General features: G+C 40.6%; 3 protein-coding genes across 3 annotated transcripts; 1 reads left to right on the top strand and 2 right to left on the bottom strand.

Moving 5' to 3' along the window:
• Nucleotides 1-392: 392 nt before the first annotated feature.
• On the bottom strand, nt 393-7,544 carry hsp90aa1.2 (heat shock protein 90, alpha (cytosolic), class A member 1, tandem duplicate 2). The gene is made up of 11 exons (XM_026194213.2): nt 7,354-7,544; nt 6,157-6,306; nt 5,625-5,991; nt 5,401-5,534; nt 2,721-3,038; nt 2,420-2,585; nt 2,116-2,306; nt 1,752-1,899; nt 1,373-1,641; nt 948-1,281; nt 393-849 (listed from the first exon to the last, which is right to left on the bottom strand). The coding sequence occupies exons 2-11, from the start codon at nt 6,304-6,306 to the stop codon at nt 737-739; spliced, it is 2,190 nt and encodes a 729-aa protein (XP_026049998.1). The 5' UTR covers nt 7,354-7,544; the 3' UTR covers nt 393-736.
• A 323-nt stretch (nt 7,545-7,867) lies between these two features.
• On the bottom strand, nt 7,868-12,418 carry hsp90aa1.1 (heat shock protein 90, alpha (cytosolic), class A member 1, tandem duplicate 1). Its single transcript, XM_080290081.1, has 11 exons — nt 12,117-12,418; nt 11,146-11,295; nt 10,660-11,026; nt 10,438-10,571; nt 10,014-10,319; nt 9,762-9,927; nt 9,446-9,636; nt 9,182-9,329; nt 8,820-9,088; nt 8,371-8,704; nt 7,868-8,273 (listed from the first exon to the last, which is right to left on the bottom strand). The coding sequence occupies exons 2-11, from the start codon at nt 11,293-11,295 to the stop codon at nt 8,164-8,166; spliced, it is 2,175 nt and encodes a 724-aa protein (XP_080146207.1). The 5' UTR covers nt 12,117-12,418; the 3' UTR covers nt 7,868-8,163.
• A 1,992-nt stretch (nt 12,419-14,410) lies between these two features.
• On the top strand, nt 14,411-22,021 carry wdr20b (WD repeat domain 20b). The gene is made up of 4 exons (XM_026142785.2): nt 14,411-14,723; nt 17,267-17,449; nt 19,580-20,986; nt 21,430-22,021. Exons 1-4 carry the CDS (start codon nt 14,475-14,477, stop codon nt 21,484-21,486), a joined length of 1,896 nt encoding a protein of 631 aa, XP_025998570.1. The 5' UTR covers nt 14,411-14,474; the 3' UTR covers nt 21,487-22,021.
• Nucleotides 22,022-25,342: the final 3,321 nt, after the last annotated feature.

Genomic DNA, 25,342 nt, shown 5'->3' with positions numbered 1-25,342 from the left:
GAAAACAGTACACTTCAAACATGGAAATTACAATGTCACATCATCACTTTATATTTATCAAGATATAAATTTCTGTCAAATGATGGATAAAGAATGTCTTTAAAAAATCCTGGTGAGAAAAAAAAAAAAAGGTTCTAAAATAATGTTTGTACTTCATTTGAGCTGAATTAAGAAACCCTTTTGACATAGCTTTCTACTTGGTGAGAACAAAGTCTAAAGCAGTTCTTCGACTACAAGTGAACACTAAGTTTCATTGATTTTCTCGATAGATAGAAAGATAGATAGACAGATAGACAGAGTGGACAGGTTAACCCACCTGTCCAATCTAAAAATGCAGCATACTATACATAAAACACGAGACTTGTGTTCACTCATCAGTAACAATGACCAAATAGCTTAACATGGTAAACCTTTATTAATGGTTTTTGCACCGTTTCAAATAACAGTATCGTGTTTTGTTATATTTACAATAAAGAACAAACTTTGGAATGTCAAATACAAAAAGAACAAATGCATCAATACAAAAACAAAAATAACAATCTGAAAACTCTAAACATCTAAAGGAATGACTGGACTGCATGTGGTCAACGCAAGTGGAAATAAAGTTACGATGGTCATCAAAAGTGTTTAGGAACAGACATTCCAGGCTCATTTACAACATTTAACATTAATTTTTTTTTTTATAACATTAGTTTTGTTTTGTTTTTTTTAAATCTAAACAGGAAATGGAAGCTGATTAGTCCACCTCTTCCATCCTAGATGTGTCATCATCTTCCCCTTCAAGAGGGGGCATGTCCTCAGTGGGTGCAGAGGTGTTATCGTCAGATGTCACATCATCTTCATCAATACCTGGAAGGAAAATAGGAGCAGATCAGTCAGCAAAGCAGGGTTAACTCGTTTACTGGCAAACATACCACCAAAAGATACAAGATTTAACAGATACTCACCAAGACCTAGTTTGATCATTCTGTAGATGCGGTTGGAGTGGGTCTGTGGGTCATCCAGTGTGAATCCTGAGGAGAGCAGGGCGGTCTCGAAAAGAAGGATGACCAGATCTTTCACAGACTTGTCATTCTTATCGGCCTCTGCCTTCTGCCTCAAGGTCTCCATGATTGGGTGGTCAGGATTGATCTCAAGGTGCTTCTTTGCTGCCATGTATCCCATGGTGGAGTTATCCCTCAGCGCCTGAGCCTTCATGATCCTCTCCATGTTGGCCGTCCATCCATATGTGCTGGTGACAATGCAGCAAGGGGAAGAAACTAGGCGGTTGGAGACTGTGACCTGCAGAGGAAAACAAAAGCCACCGGTATCAATCAGTTGAACAAGAAAACAAATTCCGTTGTTATATTGTCATTTGGTTTCATCAGCTTACCTTTTCAACCTTCTTCTCCAAGATATCCTTCATGATTTTGCATAGGTTCTCAAACTGAGATTTCTTCTCCTCCTGCTTCTTCTTCTCCTCCTCATCCTCAGGCAGCTCCAGGCCTTCCTTGGTTACTGAAACCAAGTTCTTGCCCTCAAACTCCTTCAGCTGCTGGACACAGTACTCGTCGATGGGCTCAATCATGTAGATGACCTCCAGGCCAGCTTTGCGAAGACGCTCCACAAAGGCAGAGTTGGCAACCTGGTCTTTGGTCTCACCTGAAATGCAGGCATGATAATGTTGTTCATTCATGCCATATTGCCCACATGAGACAAGTTTTGTTTGCCGAACGCATGCTTTTGATTGGCAGTTTTAAAAGTGTCCTCACCAGTGATGTAGTAGATGTGTTTCTGGTTGTCCTTCATACGTGTGACATAGTCCTTCAGGGACACCATCTCATCTCCAGAGGCTGATGTGTAGTACCGCAGAAGCTCAGAAAGCTTCTTCCTGTTCTGGGAGTCCTCATGGATGCCAAGCTGTAATAAGGAAAACAGTCAACTGTAATCAACAGTGCAGATTTATTCAGCTGAATGTGCAAAAAAAAATTGCAGGCGCTACCACTGGCTGCATTCAATTGTTGTTAAGCTACTTTATAATATTCATACTGCTAGAGCTAAATTATTCAAGCAAAAGAATTAAAGACAAGATCTGGTAACCTTGCACCTCACTCAGTCAAGGCTGTGGATACTGACCTTGATGTTCTTGGAGAACTGCTCGTAGTACTTCTTGTAGTTGTCCTTGTCCTCAGCCAGTTCTGTGAAAAGCTCCAGGCACTTCTTGACCAGGTTCTTGCGGATGACCTTCAGGATCTTGCTCTGCTGCAGCATCTCTCTGGAGATGTTCAGTGGCAGGTCCTCAGAGTCCACCACACCCTTGATGAAATCTGATAGGAAGCAGAAAGGAAACTGTTAAAACTCTAAAGATTCCATTGTGTCATTTTCATTATGATAATTCTATTATTGTTAGGGAAATTGTAATCCACACTTTAATACTCACTGAGATACTCTGGGATGAGCTCCTCGCAGTTGTCCATGATGAAGACTCTGCGCACGTACAGCTTGATGTTGTTCTTCTTCTTCTTGTTCTCAAAGAGGTCGAAAGGAGCACGCCGAGGCACGAAGAGCAGGGCACGGAATTCAAGCTGACCCTCTACTGAGAAGTGCTGTTAGGCAAAAAAAAAAAAAAAAAAAATTAAAGTGATTATATATTGGACTACATTATATCAGACATAATTTTCCTCCTATAAAGTACTGCTACATTTTTAGGTATTTTTAAAATAACATCTCAAAAGCCCAACCTTAACAGCCAAGTGGTCCTCCCAGTCATTGGTGAGACTCTTGTAGAACTCTCCATATTCCTCATTCGTGATGTCATCTGGGTTTCGGGTCCACAGGGGTTTGGTCTTGTTCAATTCTTCCTGGTCAATGTACTTTTCCTTGATCTTCTTCTTCTTCTTCTTTTTGTCCGACTTGTCATGGTCATGTTCTTCATCTGATCCAACATCCTCAATCTCAGGTTTGTCCTCATCCTTCTCCTCATCTTTCTCCTTCTCCTCCTTCTCTTTCTCCTCCTCTGCCTCGTCGTCACTCACCTCCTTGTCCCTCTCTTTCTCCACCTGAAGGAAAATACATTTGGTCACACACTAAAGAATTTCCCTACACCTTAGCCTTAGGCATAGCTGGACAGGCCATCAGGCATACAGGGCATTTGCTTGGTGGGCCGATGGTGATTTTTCGTTTTTATGGGCCGATGATTTTTTATTTTTTTTTTTTTTAATAACAGTATAAACAATGAAAGGTGATGGATTGGCCAGATGCTGGCAGATGTGTAAAAAGAACTCAGTTGTTTGGTGGTGGCTATGGCGGAGCTGCCACAAGAGGCCAGGTGGATGAGGGAAAGGGGAGGCAGGAGGAGCAGAGACCCGAGGCGGCCGCCCGTCCGAGTGTCAGGTGAACTGAACTTCAGGTAAGAAGTTATGACCTGCAGTCTATCTGGATCAGATATAATCCAAGTTTAGGTGGAGTTTATTTTCGTTGTGCTGAGTTTTTACCGTCAGTTACAATAACTTGTACTGCGTACTAGCTAGCATGACGGAGTTTCTACAGCTGAGTGGGTGCTATGTTACTGATAGTGAACTTTATTCTATTCATAAGGTTAGTTAGTAGAGTTGCCAACCGTCCCCTGAAAAATGGAATTGTCCCGTATTCAGAGAAAATATCACGCGTTTCGTATTGAGCTGAAAAGGAACAGTTTGTCCCGGACTTCAGCTAGAATGGAAAAAGACACAAAGCTGGAGTTTTTCTGTCTTTACGCTGTCAGCTGTCTCTTCAGCTACCTTCACACTGCAGGTCTTAATGCTCAATTCCGATTTTTTGATCAAATCCCGATTTTTTTTGTCTGCTCGTTCACACTACAAATAAAATGCGACAGCGAACGCGCTCTAGTGTGAACGTTCAAAGTGGCCCGCATGCGCAAAAGAAGATGTCACACACAACGCGCTCTGTTTAGACACAGAGCAAACAATATCGTTTGACTGATGGCCCTTAATATAAAGACTTCGGACTTCATGTTTCCCAATTTTTGCTTTAAGTTATTTTGTTATTTCCATAATAATGTAAATAACTTAATCATTATCCTTATTGCTGTTTTAGAGGAGCGGTGCTTCAAGGGATAGTTGCAGATTTCTGTCAGAATCTGAAGATTATGCAGTACAAATAAAATGTTCACGTTTCTCCAACGTTGTCTTCCCAGCAGTTTCACCGGATGGCCAGGAAGCGTTCGCGATGTCTTATCGGGCGCTTCTCCGGCACTGATAATTGGCGTCTGTCTTGTGTCAGTGACGTAAAAGACGGATTTAATGTGACTTGACCGTTCACACAGCAGTCGCTTTCTGAAACATCGGATGTGTATCGGATTCAGTACCACATATGAAAGTGACCCAGATCGGATTTGAAAATATCGGATTTGTGCCGTTCACACTGTCATACCATGATCGGATATGGGTCGCATAGGGTCAAAAAAAAAAAAAAAAAAAAAAAAAAAAAAAAATATCGGATTTGATGCGCTTTCGCCTGCAGTGTGAACGTAGCCTTCTTCTCTCATTCAATCGTGAAACTGATCAATGATCAGCTGATCGGCTCTCTTGCTTGTTTATCGCCCACTTTGCGCCAGAAAGAGGAAACCAGCAGATGTCGCACTAAGCAACAGCAGCATGTTTAAGCTTGATCAGCTGTTGTTAGAATTTATTTAATATTAATTTCTAGTATCAGCTGATGTTTGCTGGAGTCACAGCTGTAAAAGCTGCTGGTCATTATGTCGGTTTGGTTATCTGGGGAGAGGGAAGCATGAAGTTGAAACCAGGAGATGTCCTTACTGAATCATCAGAGCTGAACAGGGGATGGAGAAACAGGTTTACCTTTTAGGTGACATGAATGAGTTGAAGTTATGAACTGTTTCTGAGAGACAAATAACACCAGGTTCCTTTTCTAAGTAGCTGACAGCTGGTAACTGTGCAGGGGCGGGTCTAGCAAAGCTTTGCCAGGGGCCCAGGTGGGGCATTAACAGGGAGAGGGGGGCACAAAGAAATACTTTTCTTTCTTATTCTCATTTAAAATATCTAGCTTTTATTAAATAATTATCTGAATCTTACAACCAAAGTTTTTATCTGATGTACAACGTATTGAAATCATACATATACCAACAAGACAGTGTACATCACTGTCACAACAGCGTTTGTTTTCATTCAAAGGCTTTATGGTTTTTCCTATAATACCTGGTGGGCCGGTCTGTAGTCAAAATGCCCGGGCCAATTTTTTGTCCCAATCCAGCCCTGGCCTTAGGGAGTCACTATTTTATAATATCAGTGTTTCCGAGATTAATTGAGCAACTTTCTCAGAAGTCTTAAGTGCAGAAGCTATCTGCAATAGTTACAAATTTAATTCTTCTATGGGATCATTAAATATGACTTAAGTACTTACAAATAGCGTAATAGGGTAGCCAATGAACTGTGAGTGCTTCTTAACAATCTCTTTGACCCTTCGCTCTTCAAGGTATTCTGTCTGGTCTTCTTTCAGGTGCAGGATCACTTTAGTTCCACGTCCCAGTGGTTCAGCTGTAGAGGAAGACTATAGGTCAGTATACTTTATAACCACTGGGTTAAATGATTAATAATTCACTTCAAATTCGGGGTTATATCACTTACAGTTGTCTACTTTAACTGTGAATGAGCCACCAGCAGATGATTCCCAGGCGTACTGCTCGTCATCGTTGTGCTTGGTAATGACTGTCACCTTCTCGGCTACCAGGTAGGCAGAGTAGAAACCCACACCGAACTGACCGATCATGGAAATGTCAGCTCCAGCCTGCAGAGCCTCCATGAACGCTTTGGTGCCGGACTTTGCAATTGTGCCCAAGTTGTTGATCAGGTCGGCTTTGGTCATGCCAATACCTGTGTCAACTAGGGTTAGAGTACGCTCCTCTTTGTTGGGAATGATCTCAATTTTGAGGTCTTTGCCAGTTTCCAGCTTGGAAGGATCTGTGAGACTCTCATAGCGGATTTTGTCCAGTGCCTGACAGAGCAAAACAAAATGTTAATTGTTTAAACAAATTCCAGAATTTATTCTGTATTGATAATAATATAATTAAATTTCTTAAGTGAAAAAAAGCATGTAATTTAATTAATTATTTTTTTTAAATAATAAACACAGCAACACAGACTAATATTGAAAACCTACATCTGAGGAGTTGGAAATAAGTTCCCTAAGGAAGATCTCTTTGTTGGAATAGAAAGTGTTGATGATCAGGGACATAAGCTGAGCAATCTCAGCCTGGAATGCGAAGGTCTCTGCCTCCTCCTCCATTGGTTGGTCATGCATTTCAGGCATCTGAGTGAAGACGGAGAACAAATATTGTTTTTTAGAAAACACATTGACTAAAGTGACTGGAACACAATATAAAATACTATTTTTATAACACTAAATGTTTGCATCCCAGCAATGTACACTTGAAAAACACTGCCAATCCTTCTTATGTAAGATGTTGCAGTTACAGCTTATCCTTATTAAGTAGCCTCGATGTTACATTAAGGAATTAACAGCAGTCAAACGAAAGCAAATTCTCTGTAGATGTGTAGTATATAGTGACTTTCCCGGGTTTCTTTCTTGCTTACTTTCATAATTTTGTATTAAAAAGGTACAAGGACCTTTTTTTCCCCCTTCTTGGACTGTGAATTTAATCTCTGCTTGGTTATTGGCTAATCAGAGATTAACACGTGGCTTGAATTGCATATCCGTGTCAGCAGAAATGACTCCACCTGCTGGTTTCCCAGGTGAAGTGCAGGTTTCTAGAAGGTACGAGGAGGCAAGAAGAACTCTCTAGCAGTTTCCATAGGAATCAAAAGCTCCGCCTCTCATACAGCTGACGAGATTAAAGGAATGCACACTCTGTACCTACTGATTTTGCACTGAATTAAAACCTGGTACAAGGATAAGGTGGCCCAAAAATCTTGCAGAAATTTTAGCACAGGAAATTTGATTAAGGTTCAAACAGTTAAACCCCTGCTTAACATAACACCTTCCTCCCAAATGCATCACTAAAGCATCCTGCCATGTGGCTACTGTCCCGCAGGTTTGAATTCTGAAATGAGGCACAATAGGAATCAAATTCTTATTACCGTTTATGAAGCTGACATTAATATTCTCAGAGCAGATATTAATACTTTTTAAATCAGTTTTTAAAGACCAAGTGCTGTAACTAGACTTCACCCTTTCTTCACTTTAGCTTCACTTTTTATCCAGACATGACAAAAATGTCAGCTTTGTTTATAAATTAATTTCAAATAAGCTAACATTTAGTACTATTAAATCTGAATTTCAGGGAGAGTAATATTTTCGTATCCCAAATGTCTGTGGTAAGGCTGTTAATGTATTTACCTTGGTTTGCAGTGTGCCAAAACCTCCTGAGGAAGATGTGTAGAGATCCTTCCTTATTCACAGGTTCGTTGACTGCTAATGCTCCTACGGAAACTGGTGTAACGGTGCGGTTTTTATACCCTCTATGACCATTCGAGAAATCCTCCTGACACAAGCTTCCAGAACCGTCTGGAATCCTCCTGCTCGGTGGTGGCCACTCACTGGCCCGGTGGCCTGTCAATCATGGTGCGTGTACATGCCTCTCTGCCTTTCTTGGCAGAAGGAGGCGGGATTAAGGGAGGGGTCGCTGAGCCTAATGAGTAAGGCATGTGAGAGCAGAAACTAAAATGAACCATGCTGTATTCACTGAAAACTCCAGAATACATGATAAATCAAACGATGTAATTGATAAATGTAAGCCAGCTGTATAATGCGCTTCTCTAATACAACTTTTCACCTTTCAGTATTATTGTTTGCAGGAAGCAAGAACAAGTGATAAAATAAAGTGCAGTAGATCAATAAAAAGTGACAGGTGTCATTTTTAAAATATATTTTATTACAAATTTGATTGCTTTTCATAAAAAATGTTACAAAAGAGATACAAGTCAAACCCCCAGTGACTCAATAATACTCTTAGTGATTGTCAGAAGTTTTACAAGTGGCTGATACAATATAAACTAAAGCCACTGTGGTCTGTATTAATTCCATCAACTTTTTCTGACTAGCACATTGTTTACTAACAGAAATTCTGCTAAAAAATAATGTACATTTAAATTAGGAACATAAATTACAAAAATAAAAATGAAAGCCAGAAAAAGTCTAGTAAATAATTTAGTCAACTTCCTCCATTCTTGATGTGTCATCGTCGCCTTCCAAGACTGGCATATCTTCATCAGTGGGCTGAATTATGTCTTCAACTGCAGAATCATCATCATCAATTCCTGTGTATAGAAATACAGCCATTAAAAAACAAATTCCTCAATTAATGTATAATAACCTAACTACTACCTGAATGTTTAAAGGAAAAGATATACATACCAAGACCAAGTTTGATCATTCTGTAGATGCGGTTAGCATGTGTCTGTGGGTCTTCCAGTGTGAATCCTGAGGAGAGCAGAGCGGTCTCAAACAGGAGAATGACCAGGTCCTTCACAGCTTTGTCGTTCTTGTCAGCCTCTGCCTTCTCCCTCAAGGTCTCAATGATTGGATGCGAGGGATTAATCTCAAGGTGCTTCTTTGCAGTCATGTAGCCCAAGGTGGAGTTGTCTCTCAGTGCCTGAGACTTCATGATCCTCTCCATGTTTGCCGTCCATCCATAGGTGCTGGTGACAATGCAGCAAGGGGAAGCAACCAAACGGTTCGAAACTACAACCTGTCAGGATAGAAATTCAGTATTTTTAGTATGTTTGAACACAGTCAAGCCAACTTCCCATCCCTAACAATGTTAACTAAAATAACTGTATCATTTTCTGAAGGAGAAAAATTACCTTTTCAATCTTCTTGTCAAGGATGTCCTTCATGATCTTGCAGAGGTCCTCAAACTTAGTCTTGAGCTCTTCCTGCTTCTTCTTCTCCTCCTCATCCTCAGGCAGCTCCAGGCCTTCCTTGGTTACTGAAACCAAGTTCTTGCCATCATACTCCTTCAGCTGCTGGACACAGTACTCATCGATGGGCTCAATCATGTAGATGACCTCCAGGCCAGCTTTGCGAAGACGCTCCACAAAGGCAGAGTTGGCAACCTGGTCTTTGGTCTCACCTGTTAAAGTTATTTCAATATGGTGTTTAATGAACTTAAACTACTGGGGAATACTTGAAAACAAAGGAAAATAAACCACACTGAATAACTTACCAGTGATGTAGTAGATGTGCTTCTGGTTATCCTTCATACGAGAGACATAGTCCTTGAGGGAAACCATTTCATCTCCAGAGGCTGAGGTGTAGTAGCGGAGCAGCTCAGACAGTTTCTTCCTGTTCTGGGAGTCTTCATGGATTCCAAGCTAAACATAAAAAAACAGCGTGTCATTTCGTGGTATTAAAATCCATGCAAGATGATTGGTATCAGACATTTTTTCTGAAGTTTTAGAGTTGAAGAAATTCAGATGGATGAACCTACCTTGATGTTCTTGGAGAACTGCTCATAGAACTTCTTGTAGTTGTCCTTGTCCTCAGCCAGTTCTGAGAAAAGCTCCATGCACTTCTTGACCAGGTTCTTGCGGATGACCTTCAGGATCTTGCTCTGCTGCAGCATCTCTCTGGAGATGTTCAGTGGTAGGTCCTCAGAGTCCACCACACCCTTGATGAAATCTGAGTAGGGAAAATAAACTGGTCAGCTTCCCAAAGCCAGGAGTTGAGTTCCAAAAACAATTACTAATAACTATGAATTTTGAGAGAATGCGTCAAGATTTATGCGTTACTTCATTGTTACTTACTGAGGTATTCTGGGATCAGTTCTTCACAGTTGTCCATGATGAAGACCCTGCGCACATAAAGCTTGATGTTGTTTCTCTTTCTCTTGTTTTCAAAGAGGTCAAATGCAGCTCTTCTGGGTACAAAGAGCAAGGCGCGGAACTCCAGCTGGCCTTCCACTGAGAAATGCTGCGGGGGTAGATATGTATTAATTAGCATAACATTATTGCAACTGGTGTTGGTAAATATGATCATCACAAGAAGATTTAGCTTACCTTCACAGCCAGGTGGTCCTCCCAGTCATTGGTAAGACTCTTGTAGAACTCGCCATACTCTTCATTGGTGATGTCATCAGGGTTACGGGTCCAGATAGGCTTGGTCTTGTTGAGCTCCTGGGCATCAATGTACTTCTCCTTGACCTTCTTCTTCCTCTTGTTCTTGCCATCCTTTGTATCTTCATCCTCATCAGAGCCAACGTCCTCAATCTTAGGTTTGTCCTTGTCCTCAGCAGCCTCCTTCTCAACCTCCTCTTCCTTTTCTCCCTCCTCCAGGTCTACTTCCTTCTCTCTTGTCTTCTCCACCTTAAATATGCAAAGGCATATTTACATTTTGCTTTGCCATGCCATTATCACAGTCAATGTGTGGTTATTATCAAGTATTGATTGAATAATTGTTCTTACTGTGTAATTAAAAACTTACAAAAAGTGTGATGGGATAGCCAATGAACTGTGAGTGCTTCTTCACAACTTCTTTGACGCGTTTCTCCTCGCAGTACTCTGTCTGGTCTTCCTTGAGGTGAAGGATCACTTTTGTGCCTCTGCCAATTGGCTCTCCTAAAATCAACAACAAAATTAGAACCGTGGCAGACAGGGTTAAAATGACTGATTCAATTGTTCTGTAAATGAGGGGACTAAGACATACCTGTATCAGGCCTGACTGTGAATGAGCCTCCAGCTGCAGACTCCCACACATACTGCTCGTCATCGTTGTGCTTGGTAATGACTGTCACCTTCTCAGCTACCAGGTAGGCAGAGTAAAAACCCACACCAAACTGACCGATCATGGAGATATCAGCCCCAGCTTGCAGAGCCTCCATGAAAGCCTTGGTGCCGGACTTTGCGATTGTGCCCAGGTTGTTGATCAGGTCAGCTTTGGTCATGCCGATACCTGTGTCAAGGAGGGTCAGGGTGCGAGCATGCAGATCAGGCCTGATTTCAATCTTCAGGTCCTTGCAGGACTCAAGTTTGGTGGGATCCGTCAAGCTTTCATATCTGATTTTATCCAAGGCCTGCCGAGAATAGATAACTCAATTAAAATACTTTTTTTTGGCAAAAAATATAAGGGCTTGTTTTACATTAAAAAAAAAAAAAAAGGAAAACATGATGCGGAAGTGTTTATTTCCCTTACATCTGAGGAGTTGGAGATGAGCTCCCTAAGGAAGATCTCTTTATTTGAGTAGAAAGTGTTGATAATAAGGGACATCAGCTGAGCAATTTCAGCCTGGAAGGCAAAGGTCTCCACCTCCTCCTCCATAATGTGTGCAGAGCTCTCAGGCATCTAAAGGGGGAGAACATATTGGGTAACATTTTTCAGAAAAACAAAATTGAAATTGTACCTCTATATTTTTTGTGTTTTCAAATAATTATATTTTCACCTGTAGTTTAAATTTATTTACTCTGAACTTCTTCGGTTACGTTTTTCTCAGGCAGCCACATGGCCTGCTGATACGCACATGTTCCTTCTGTCAATCAGAGAACTGGCATTTTTGGGGGGGAGGAGGGGGGGGGGGGGGGGGCTAATGCTACTGCATATATTTTTTAGGCCTTCTAAGAACATTTCATAGATTAAACAAAAGCTTTAATCCAGAATCAATAATTCCTTTACAGTTTACTAAGCTAAGATGCAAATGTGCTGCATCAGCTGTTAGAATAGATTCTGAGAAGCCATTGGTCCCATACTTGGGTCACCTTGCTTGCCATGTGCTTCATGCCTGTAACAGTCCTACTTAGACACTGATAGAAAAGCACATACACTATACCATTCTGATTCTAACCGATAGTAAAGGTTAAAGTTAATTACATTATATCACAAAAGCACCCAATATACTGTAAAAAGAAAAAGTTGTTTTAAATTTTCTAATTCTTACCTTGAATTCTAATTCATACCTTGAATATAATCTTTATTTTTTGTTACTTTGTATAGTTAAATCAATCACTGAGCTTGATTTCTCTTCTTCAAGAGCTTCAAGTGTGTGCTTGGCTGCTGCTCCTGTGAGCAGTAAGTGTCTTGTGAATTAAATCACTCACTTTACATAAAACCGTGCAAGCACCCAGTATACTCTAAAATTGAAATGATTGTTGCATTGATTCCATTCTTACCTTAGATTTAATCTTTGTCTTCTGTCACCTTTAGTAGACAAATGTATCACTGAGCTTGATTTCTCTTCTTGGAGAACTTCAAGTGTGTGCTTCTCTCCTGCTCCTGTGGGCAGTAAGTCTCTCTTGGTTGTGTTCTAGTGAGCGTCTTCTGACTCTATGCAGACCACACGACATGACAACGTGTTTTTATACTTACGGGATGGTTTCTCGAAGCTCCCATTCAGAAGCTTCCAGATTGTATGTTCACTACAGTCAGGGGGGTGCTGAGGAATGGTCTGGAAGGGGGTTGCGATTGGGACATTGGCGCTCTAAAGTTGGTGTGCCCTTATAGGGTTGCAGAGTCACAAGGAGTGCCTGTCAGTCACAATGAGAGCTTCGCTGATAGCTTGTATAGCTGTTAGACAGCATAACCCAGCACCACAGCTGTGCATTGCCTTTGCCATCAGCAGCTGCCATGGTGCCCCACTGCACCCACATATGCTCATATTTAAAGCCATTTGGGATGCTGTTTGCAACTTGCTGTCCATTCACAGTTTAGATTAGGCATGTTAAATTCATTTCATTGTGGGACACATACAGCCCACTTTGATCTTCAGTGGGCTGGACCAGAGAAAGACATTTACCTAAACATTTAATCCCTGAGATGTCTTTAATGCAATTTTAACAGTGTGTCTCAATTTTTCCACATCACAAACACATTTAAAATGGACTTCTTGTAAAAGAAAAGAAAAGAAAAGAAAAGAAAAGAAAACTAATAAAAGAAAAAACAAAAAAAACAAAAAAAAAACCCAAAACAAATTTATATAGTATATCACAGAAACAGGAACTTTTCTGCAATTTAATTGTTTATCTATTACTTAACTACTTTCGTATAATATGAATGGCTATGGGGGAGATTTTTATCAATAGGAAAAGTTGTAAAAACTAATGAAAATACAGTCAAAAGTTCAAAATCTGTGTACTCATTCACATTTCACAATCAGAGTGGTGTCTTTACTGGGCTGGGCCTGGTTTAGCTCATACCTTCATCCACTTCTGAATTTGTTCTGGGCTATTAATACATTTATTGATTAATACATTCACCAAACAGAAATTCTGGAGGGAAACCCATATGCTGCCTTATTTACACATCTATATATGCATATTGTCAGAGTTTAGATTACCTTTTCTTTATTTGCATAATGCATATTGCAGACCAACTTACTAGGAATGTCTAGAACTTTCCATTTAATTTCCTGATTTTCATTTGTGGATTGCAAACAGAATATGCCATCCAAAGTATTTGGTGATAGAGAGAGACTTATAGTGAAGCAAACTGAATTTTGACTATGCTCTGTGGCCATTGGCCAAACTTAAATTCTCGCAGAAATCATAAGCTTCCCTATAACACATTAATATGTGTATGCAAAGACACAGTGTGTTGATGAGAGCTTGTGATGGTTTAGCAAGAGGTTGCAAAAACCCATTCATCCCATAACACTTGGAATAGGCTGCACTTACATGTAAAAAATAATTAAAGTCAGACTTGTGTAAGACAGACGACTAGAATACTCTGGTCCGATCTGAGCGGTAATGGCTTTACTTACCAGAGGAGGGCAGTGTATCGCACTTTCTAGGGATCAGTTACATAATCTAAATGTTTCCAGCTGGTAGCAGACGTTACTAGAAGCTGAATACTCATGTACCTCAGTGTAAACTGATGAAAGAGAGAAGCCAAATTTCTCGGTGTTCCACTATTCTGTTTGAGTAAGACAGTGAGTCAGTCCTTTTTTTAATGAAATGGAAGAATGAGAATAATAGCAATGTTTCTGGAACTTAGTGCCAGAAGGTAGTTTTTACATCCTGGGATGGTTCTTACTTTGGTGCTTTGATTACAGAAGTGACCATGAGTTTCAGTCTTGGTTTTCTGTTTCAGAACTTTCTGTCTTTGCCTTGACTATGGAAGATTTTATTGCACAGAGAGATTTTCCCCCTTTGTTTTTATTTACTAATAATATTTATTTTTGTTTACTCTGTTTATACTCAATTGAAAGCTTTTTCACCATAGGTTTTCTTATTATTACATAGAATTTTTATTTGTATTCATTCAAAATAAATATAATTTATTTATTGCTTTGGTGGTCCATAAAAGTTGTAAAAAAACATTGATTTTAGCAATAAAAAATATTAAATAACAGCGAGTTATTTTAAGTCGATGTGTTTATTGTTTAAATTAATCGCGTTTTACACGCGCATACACTTCTGTTTTTCTGCTGGACTCTATAATTCACTGTACGCATGGCTGCGACCGCAACGGTTCAACGCATGCGCTCTCGCTGACATCCGGGGCCAGGACAAGGATGAACGGCGATTTCCAAGATGGCGGCGGAGGGAGGAGGGAAGGAGATGAACGAAATTAAAACTCAGTTCACCACACGAGAAGGTGTCTACAAACTCCTCACGCACTCTGAATACAGCCGCCCGAACAGGGTGCCTTTCAACTCGCAGGGCTCCAATCCCGTCAAGGTCTCCTTCGTCAATGTAAACGACCAGTCCGGCAACGGCGACAGGATCTGTTTCAATGTGGGCCGGGAACTCTACTTTTATATCTACAAAGGCGTGAGAAAGGTAAACAGTACTGAGCGAGGAGGCAAAGTAACCGCTGTTCGGGAGCAGTCCGTTAATTTGACATATTTAAATGCGTTGCAAACCAGCTGTCAGCTCTCTCGGCTTCTGTTATTTAAGTGCGCAGATTATCAAGAGAAGGCCATGTAGCAAACCGAGCTAAGTTAGAGACTGATTAGCATTCTTAGCTAACATCGCCACAGTTGTTTTTGTTGTTGTTGTTGCTTCGATTAGATTTGTGCGCCCTCCAAGGTTCACTAGTTAATTCGGCGAAAAGCTGTGACATGAAATTACCCAGTGAACTGTGCTATACGAGAAAAGGCTTCTCCTGTTCTGTCATGTCATGTGGTGTTTGTTTATCCTCGTTTCTTTACGTGGAAAGTGCACCTCTACACTGTCGGTGGCAATACAGACAGGAAACAACTTTGTTGTTCCTGTTAAAGAAGCCACTGACTGCATGTAAGCTTTAGACTTTGTAAGCTGTGGGCATGGAAGTGAACAGTGTTGTTTTTCATGGTGTAATGATGTGTGCACGCTACTGTCAGGACTGGGTTGTGATGCAATGTGATCCACTGTTTAGGTTGCGTGCAGTGGTGATGTCATTGCAGCAAGACACGTTTAAGCAGAGATGGTGACTGTGACAGCGGTGATCATGCTGGTCATGTGCTTGACCCGTAAGCTGGGTGTAGCGGCCAAGCATCCTAATAAGGACTCACACTTGTGTTCGTGTTTTGGTTTTCCACGAAAACTCTAACATTGCATATTGACGTTAATGTTAGAGCTGTTCTTCTGTCGTCTTTAACAAAAGTAAAGTGCAAAGAGGAACACTTATTTTGGATAATTCTAAGTTAATATGGTGTACTACCCTGCAAAGGGCAACCTTTAGGTTTGAAAAGTTATGAAGTCTGTTATTTGACAGCAAGTTAAGCTACAGAATTGTGTGGTTCGATTTTACATTTTTTGAACCCTGAGGCTAGTGTTTGACGTTTCCTTATGATTAAAAAAATCTTCAAATTGACTGAGCAACCGTAAAACTGCAATGTCAAAACATTTAACAACACTGCTGTCTATGGAAAAGAGATCCTAGAGAAAATTTTCGAATAGTGATAAAAATGCTGATACTTTTGCTACTTAATCAAAACTGCAGGGAGTAAATATTAGCCATTATAACTGTTTGCCAGTAAACAGCAATGTTAACCTGTTGATACAACAAAATTGAACCAGAGTAAATGCTGCATTAGCTTTAGGGACAGCATTTGTATTCAGGTTCATTTTCCTGATGTAGGGACGTCTCGGGTGGTTTTTAACATCAGCAATTCTCAAAACTTCCTCATCAAGTTTTGGAATCCCAGAGCACGGACTGAACTAGTGCAGCCACACACACACACACACACACACACACACACACACACAAAACCCCGTTCAGCTATCTTAGTGAGGACCTTCATTGACATAATGGTTTCCCTAGCCCTTTATCCTAACCCCAACCATTAAAAATGATGCCTAACTCTAACCCTTACCCTAAACCTAACCATAGCCTAATTGTAACCCTGACACTAAAACCACATTTTGAGCCTCAAAAAGGCCTTCAAACTTGTGAGGACCAGTGTGTGTGTCCTTACAAGTGACTGTTGGTTCTCACAAGTATAGTAGAATGCAGATTTCGGTCCTCACAAAGATAGCTAACATAGATGGATAACACACACATTACAAGGTGAAGGCCTGACTATCTCAATTATTTTGGGGTTAAATGTCTTGTTCAAAGACCCAGTGATGTGCATGAAGAAGGAGCTAATGGTCAAACCACTAATCTTACAATCAATGGGATTGCCACTTAACATCTCAAAGTTTTTCAGCCATATACAGGACAGTGGGTAAAAGAAATTGAAGCACAGCAACACATTTTGCACAGTTTCAGATTAGTGACAGATAGATCAAAATCACCATTTTGTCTGTTGACAAAAGTGAGTAAAACATTTGTCACCTGAAACCCTAACCAGGGTATGTCAGGATGATAAGTCACAGTGAGTTGTTGTACATAAAGTTTATTGTTCAAGGATTAGACAGATCCACTGCAAACAGTTGGGATCAAGCAAGTTTTGTTTGAGGTATTTATTTCTCTTTAAACTTAATATTAGCAGCTGAACATCCCTGGTAATATGTCTTCTGTGTCTAACCCAGGTGGAATATGAAGCATCCTTGTATAAATGATTTATGACAGTCTAGCCACAGCATCATCGTAGCACTTGTATTGTCAGGCAGCCATAGATGCTTATTTTATCTCATTTTATTTTGAGCTGCCTTTTTGACAACACTGATACCTTTAGAAGCGTTGCAACTCCTAACCTTTCTCTCTGACTTGTTTTATGCCCCAAAATAGACCTGAAGAAAGCGATAGACATGAAGCTATCACAAATGTTAGATTTGCATTAGTCAGGCTTTGTTGCTCTTTCTTTCTATTTCGGAATAATGACTTTCTACATGTAACAACATATCACAGTTTCTTTAATTTATTTTTAGTCATGTCAATGTGTTTGTAATTGCAGGCTGCTGATCTTAGTAAGCCCATAGACAAGAGGATATACAAAGGAACGCAGCCTACGTGCCATGACTTCAACCCCCTCACAGCTACAGCAGAGAGTGTCTCTCTGCTGGTGGGCTTCTCAGCTGGCCAGGTGCAGCTCATAGACCCAATAAAGAAGGAAACCAGCAAACTCTTCAATGAGGAGGTGGGTAGCAGTTATCATTGTTTTGAAGACAACTTGCCTCTCTTGAGCCTTGTACTATGAAGAAGGATTTGAGGCTTAGTAATGTAACTTCGGGTTTAACCCTGGATTTTCAGTGTTCCAAATGTGGTCCACTACTTACCAGGGTACATCGCCAACATAATTTGTACCGTAGACCTAATCTGCTCTACAGGTTATGTTTGACGTAAGAGATAAACAGGTATGTTCAGTTTTCTGGAATGAAGCATCACCATTCCTGGATGATCCTTGTGATCCAAGTGTGTAGCTAGTTAAAGGTTGTAAAAAAAAAAGAAAAAAAAGAAAATCTAAAATCTTTGTTTTTCTCTGGTGAGCATTAGTAATAAATATAAATTCTTCCTTTTGTCCAAGCTATCTGTAAGTCATTTTAAAACTTTTATTGTACTTTGAATAGACTAAACTTTATTAATATTGCTTTTTCAGTCTAGCTGGCCAAAGAAGATGAAGCTCACACATAATCAAGCAGCATCATGAATGCTTCGAAACAAAGGAACTTTATTTTTGGTTTATGAAGAGTTTCCCCTCTCATCGAAGAGGTTTCGTAAAATTCTAAAACAACTCATGGAGAATCTCAATGACTTAATCCCTAGTGGGGGTTGTCCTGAGGTCTTGTGAGCCATTGTTAATTATGTGAGTTGTCACATGAGCCAAGGTGTGAAACAAGGCTTTGGTCATTATTGTAATCAGGGCCAAGGTGGGAATCCTCTATGAGTCTTTGCCTCACTTTATCATAATATGAGGTATTTGGTGTTGTCCTGTCCTTTTCCTGTTGAGGTGGCTCTGTTATGTTGTGTAATGCATTTGTGGAGTGAGTGTTTGGTTCCTCCCATGTAAAAATCTGAACACTGCTTACTGAATTACACTGTGTTGTTTAGCTTATGTTAGAGTATTTTAGCCTTGGAATGTGCCAGTTTTTGTCTTGAGGGTTTTCCATGGTGAAACGTGTACTAGGATGTTAATGGTTGGAGAACATTTTTTGGAACTTATCTAAAAAAACTTGCCACATACTGGACAACAGTGTATTTCCCTTTGTTGTTCTCTATCCCTGGTGGATGTCTGAGGTTTGTTCTGGTGCATTTATTCTCATATTAATAAGGTGTCTCCAAAAGTTGATTCTGTTCATCTGGACGTAGCGTTTTCAGTGGGAGAAACGCTTCATCACTGATTAAAGTAGCTTCTTCAGTCTCAGCTGACTGCAGGTTTCCCCAATCTTATAAACAGTACATTTGCATAATGACTGAAACGACCTCCCAGCCCATTGTTCCTTCAGTGGGCTGGTTTCAGTCATTATGCAGGCTTCTGCTTTATAGGTTTTCTATTGTGACACAGGTGTCATCTGCCCATCTGATCTCTGAAGGCGATCAGACAGTGTTACTTTCCACTTCCTCTATGCAAAAATTGGTTACACTGGGGAAGCCATGGCGCATATTTAGTCTGTAGCAACCTTCATATTTGAATTATATGGTGGCTCATTTTCACAAACCACAAAAGATACCAGTTGCCTTCTTCTCAAGCAGTCCAGACTCCCATGACCTGGACATTCTCTGACTGAGATAACTACATAGACATATTTAGATGACTCTTTTTTTTTTTTTATTGTACTTTTGTCTCAAACACACAAACTCTCTGGTGTAATAGCTTTAGCCCTGATGCGCATGTGTGTGCGAGTGTGTGTTCATGCACGTGTTAGTTTAATTTTTAAGCCTCTATTATGTCTTTAAAATCTATTTTTATAATACCATAGTGTATATCACTCTGCTTCCCTTAGTCTTACCCCATTTCTGATTGGTCATATTCTTTCATATGAACATCCTCATAGCTAGATCGAGAAACCTGACTTAGCATGTTGTTAATCACCTTTGTGTGACCCCTTAGCTTGACTGCTGATTTTGGGGTAAGTGGTGACAAATAGAAAAAAGGTGTCATGGATATGATGAACTTTCCTTGTACAGGCTCCCAATAATATGTTTATCAGAATCAGAATACTTTATTAATCCTTAAAGAAATTGTGTTTATGTTTGATCTAGTCCACTAGCTGACCTGTCTCCTTGTTTTTTGCTTTGTTTTTCCTTTTTTCTATTCTTCTCTTTCCAGAGACTTATCGACAAGTCGAGAGTAACATGTGTGCGATGGGTTCCTGGTTCAGAGAGCCTGTTTCTTGTGGCTCACTCCAGTGGCAGCATGTACTTGTACAATGTGGAAAACACCTGTGGCACCACAGCACCTCACTACCAGCTCCTTAAGCAGGGTGAAAATTATGCTGTGCATACCTGCAAGAGCAAATCGGCTCGTAACCCTTTACTGCGGTGGACAGTGGGCGAAGGGGCGCTCAATGAGTTTGCTTTCTCCCCAGATGGAAAGTTTCTAGCTTGTGCGAGCCAGGATGGCTTCCTGCGGGTTTTTGGCTTTGATGCCGCAGAGCTACACGGAACTATGAAGAGCTACTTCGGTGGCTTACTGTGCGTGTGCTGGAGCCCCGATGGACGGTATATTGTGGCAGGAGGGGAGGACGACCTGGTGACGGTTTGGTCATTTTTGGACTGTAGAGTCATTGCACGAGGGCATGGCCACAAGTCATGGGTGAGCGTGGTGGCGTTTGACCACTGTACCACCAGTGTTGAGGATGGCGACTTGCCTGCGGAGTTTAGTGGCAGCGACGAGGACTTTCACGAGCAGAATCACTTCAGTGCAGGCAGAGACAGAGCAAACAGTTCTCATTCTCGGCTTTCTAAGAGAAACTCTACGGACAGTAGACCGGTTAGTGTGACCTACAGATTTGGCTCAGTGGGACAGGACACCCAGCTGTGCCTGTGGGATCTCACAGAGGACATTCTCTTCCCTCACCTCCCTTTGTCCCGCACTCGAACACACACTAATGTTATGAGTGCCACAAGCCCTCCAGCAACAGGACAACCTCCTTCTACTCTGTCCACGACCACCAGTTCCGGTGGCACCAACAGTAAAGACAATTTGAGCAATAGTAGCACTAGCGGCAACCCAACTAACTCCCTCCCCGGCACCTTGCCTCGGTCCAATAGCTTGCCTCACTCCTCAAATCCAGCGGGGGGCAGCACCCCCAACAGTAACACAGGCAGCAGCAACAGCAGCAGCAGCACCACCGCCACAACCAAGGCCAACAGCATCATTGACAGCGCTTTCATCGCCACCAGCGTCAGCAAGTTTGCAACACTGTCGTTACACGACTCGCGGAAGGAGCGCCACGAGAAGGACCACAAGAGAAACCACAGCATGGGTCACATCAGCAGCAAGAGCAGCGACAAGCTAAACCAGCTCAGCTCGTCAAAGATGGCGAAAGCTGACGCTGCTAAGACTTTAGGCACTACTCTGTGCCCACGCATGGAGGAGGTGCCGCTCCTGGAACCGCTGGTGTGCAAAAAGATAGCTCACGAAAGACTCACTGTGTTAATCTTCCTGGAGGACTGTCTGGTAACAGCCTGTCAGGAGGGTTTCGTTTGCACCTGGGCTAGGCCTGGGAAAGTGGTGAGTGACGGGCCTCATGAGAATACTCTCTTGTGACACTTTAAAGTTATGTTTTGTTGTTGTTGTTGTTGTTGTTTTGTTTTTGAGTAATTCTTGCATTCAGGAGCAGTTGGGTTTGGGTTTGTTTGGGTTTGAGTTCACACCTCATATATATCTATATCTATCTATCGCTATCTATATATATATATATATATATATATATATATATATATATATATATATATATATATATATATATATATATATATATATATATATATATATATATATATATATATATATATATAAATAATAAACCTGCATCATTTTTGATTATAAATAGGACAGTTTGTTTAAAAAAAAAAAAAAGAGAGCGCAAACCTCACGGCCTCACTGTTCTACCTCTCGTGTTACATTTGAGTAAAAACCTTTATTATCAATGTGTGTTATCTGTCTCTCCACAGGGATTGCTATCATCTCAAAACAACCCAGCCAATTCCCCCAGTGGAACAGTAGTATAGTCGATGCTGGTGCTGCTAATAACAGCTCCACGCAACAGAGACGTGGGGACGACCACGACCGAGGCCCTGCAGCGCTTCTTCACACACAGTCACACATCACATGACCTCGAGTGTTTCCTTTCATTCTCATCACTACAAGCACCCAGATGCTCTCTTTGTGTTACTGTTCATGTTAAGAATTTTGGCCAAGGCCAGAGTTAGAAACTTGACCCCCTTTGTTTTGTGTGTGTGTGTGTGTGTGTGTGTGCGCGCGCGTGCGCCTGTGTGGGGGAGGTGGAGTGGGTTTAAAGGGTGCTATTGGAAGTTAGATGGCAAGTTTTAAATCATCCAGGAGGCTTATGGGAAGGTTTGACTGGCTTCATTATTGCATCTATGCTCATATCAGAACGTGTCTAGTCTAACAATAACAAACTAATCCCCCAATCTCTTGTGCCTGTAAATCTTCAAAGACTAGATACGGTGTAAGCATTTGTGATGATGCCTCAACCTGACCTTTTTGTGTGGGTTTAATTAAATCCCTTTTTTAAAAAAAAAAGAAAGAGATAAAATAAATGTAATATATTCACAGATAAAGGGAATAAGATGAGGAACTGTTTTGGAGCGACAGCAGCATATCCCCAAAGCGAAGTCTCTTATTTTTCACCTCCTGGGTGATTCCTTGTGCAGTCACGGTTGTCAAACACCTGCCCAAGAGAGACTGCCTTTTACTTCCTTTTGAAACGTTTTTAAGTCCGAGTTGTCAAACTCAGGAGTTTATTTGCACAGTTTTGTTTTTCTTTCATTCTTTTTCTTCCCTTGTATATTTTGAACTCATGAGGGTGGAACAAGTTTTTCAAAACGCTTTGAAAGCACTTGGGGAAACGGCTTGTTATCGTTCTGTCTCAACGCTGGATGCTGCAATCATAGTTTTTTATATAAAAAAAAATTGTTTGCACTTAATAGTTAGAGGAGTATGGCTTTACATTTTGGAGTGTGTAAGGACTCCTTGACAAGGTTGTTATATAAATAGAATTTAAAAAAACAAACTTTGTATCTATTGAGCATTTATTTTAATATTGTTTCGGATGAAATGGGCTCTGTAATATATGTAAATATTGTACATCAGTGATTTATGAGTGAAATGATCATATTACATTAATTGAAAATCCTCATTTCAGAAAATAGTGATATTTCTAATACAGAAAATCTATACCTAATATTAAAACAAATCTTGAATATGCAGGTGAAAATGTTTCTTTTCTGTTGTACATAGAGAAATTTCAGGTGTATTTTTATTAATGAAACGTTTGGTATAGGAAATGTCTATCCTTTTGTCTAACAGGTAGTGCTGAATGCTAGCTAGCCTGTCGCTGCAGATTCCTTTTACTACGTAGACAGGTAGGCGCAGAGGCAGTGGTCTATAATTCAGCCATCACTTCGAGCTCAGGTAAACCACAGGAAGACCAACGCTGGCATAGTTCTCCTCACCCATAGGCAGCAGTCCCATCCGTCATAATACTTGTGAAACTCACTTTAACAAATAAGACTGACAACCTTGTTCTGCACACAGGACTGAAATCTGTGACTTCTGTTATATTGCCAGTAACTGATGCTGAACTTGTGAACAAACTTGACACTGTGTTGAATTACTAGCTGACATGCGTCAGCACTGGTGGTGTTGGGGGGGGGGGGGTTAGGTGCTTGAGGTGAGGGGTGCTTTTTCAGGCACCCACACAGAACTAAGGATTTTAACAGTGGGAGCCTTTTCCTCCATGTGACGCCTATTAAAACAGCTTTGACAGACTACCTGTTCTGTTTGTGTTCACTGTTTATTTACACATGAAACTACGCGTTCATGCAACACTTATTAGTTGGACATGCACCTCCATGCTTTCTTCTGCCTGGATAAGCGGTCAGGCTCAATACAATGTGAATTTCTTACATTGTTAACCTTTACTTTTATCGCATAGCGAAAGAAGTATTACATTTTTTCACTTCATAATGAAGGACTAGCACAACTAATAATTTCCCATGATGGCTTGGTTCCAGGGCAGGGTTCTAGGGCAAACTCATTTGACATTGTGAGCCACTTTGATCTAAAGCAACCTGGATGAGTAAAATTCCCTTTTCTTTCGATTTAATTGCAGAGATATCTTATAAGCTTTGCAATTGTAACAACATCTCAGTTTTTCAACACGACAAAGAAATCCTGCTGCGGTAAATGAATGAAATCTGGCTTAAATAGTGAGAAATAAATGTGTAAGATAGCAGGAAAACTTCTGGTTGCTCATCACACAGACTGTCCTGTCATTGCAAAACAAAGCTTTTGTTTATTCACTGCAAATGTCCCTTTTTGTGGACCAATTCTAAAAAACAAAACCAAATAAAGAGACATTTCTGAAATAATTTGTGAGAAAATAGGAAGATTTCTGTTATTTAAATGTTAATGAATTACTCTGGTGTAGCATGAACGAATGAACAGCCATGGGGGAGGTTTTTATTAGCAGAAGAATCTGTGAAACTTACGAAAACACAGTTAAAAGTCAAAAATTGATGCCCTCCTTCACATTTTCCAAAACCATCCAGTGGACCGAATTTACCGTGTGAATTCTGGCCCCCGGGCCTTAAGTTTGACACACCTTATATAGGAGATTTCTAAAATTTCCTTTTACTTCATTTTGAGAATTACCTCCCTGACCACTGAAGTATTAGTATTGCAGCTAACCAGCAGGTGGCAGTCTTGTTCAGGCAAATGAGAGCTTTTGGAATGTTTTTTCAATAACAATCACTTGATCAAACGGGGAAATTGCTGTCTATGTGATATGTAGCCTATATCCTGTTGTCTCTCCCTTGGTCTCCCATCACAAATGTATTGCTTCCACTTCATATATATTTTATATTCAAAGAGCAGAATAAAACTGCTTCTCCATAATTTATGAGCTACTTTTAGGAGAAACACAAGCACTCATAGCCATTAAACCGGCAGCCTGTGGCATCGCTGTTATGTGAGGGGAAAAAAGGTGTGATCAGCAGGATAGACTGGCACAATCATCCTGTCAGGCTGTCACTAAAACAGCTCTGACTGCATTACTGATCTCTTCTGGGCTGGCAACATCAATCTTGAGCAAGTGTCAATCAGAATTAGTGAGATATTTACATTTAAAAAACAAAAACCCCACTGATTGTAATATATGTGCTATTATTGTGCTTTCTGTGCTGTTTACAAACCCTATCACCTTTGAATGGCAATCAAACTACAGTAGCGTCGAGCACAGGCTTGAAAAGAGCTGCATCTATCTTACACCTTCAGGGAAATGGGCCCTCTTTGATAGGTATTCAATAGCTTGAAAACGAATCCCACTGCACAATCCCTCTTTGACCATCTTTTCACACTGATGCAATTCCCTCGTCTGCATGTCTCCATATATTGACCCAGAGTTTTGTTTACCTTCAATGTGTGCAACGTCTATGAATGATTAATATTGCCTCTCGGGGGCTAGAAGCCCAGACTGAGCAACATTTCATGTGATGCAGAAACTTGACATCTTAAGATACTGTGAGAAGGGAGGGAGGGGAAAAAAATTAATTCATGCCTTTATGTCAGTGATAGATTTGAACGTACACGTCTAGTCAAGTTGGGGAAAGGATCACATTAATCTAGTTTCATTTTCAAGCTCTGCAGGGATGTTTATTTAACCCGCTGCTAAGACCTGTGGTTAGTTTAGACATTAAAGAATGAGTTATATTACAAAGTCGGGATAAGAGGGTGACAAATTAAATGCAACATGGAATACAAAGTTGCTTTATTAGGATGGCTGTATTGACAATTGGCCTGGATTCTAGAGTGGATAGGCAGTTTTTTCCTCTGTGCCTTTTC

Source organism: Astatotilapia calliptera, chromosome 15, assembly GCF_964374335.1.
Source record: "Astatotilapia calliptera chromosome 15, fAstCal68.1, whole genome shotgun sequence".
Classification (NCBI taxonomy): Eukaryota; Metazoa; Chordata; class Actinopteri; order Cichliformes; family Cichlidae; genus Astatotilapia; species Astatotilapia calliptera.
This window is presented reverse-complemented; position numbering and strand designations above follow the sequence as displayed.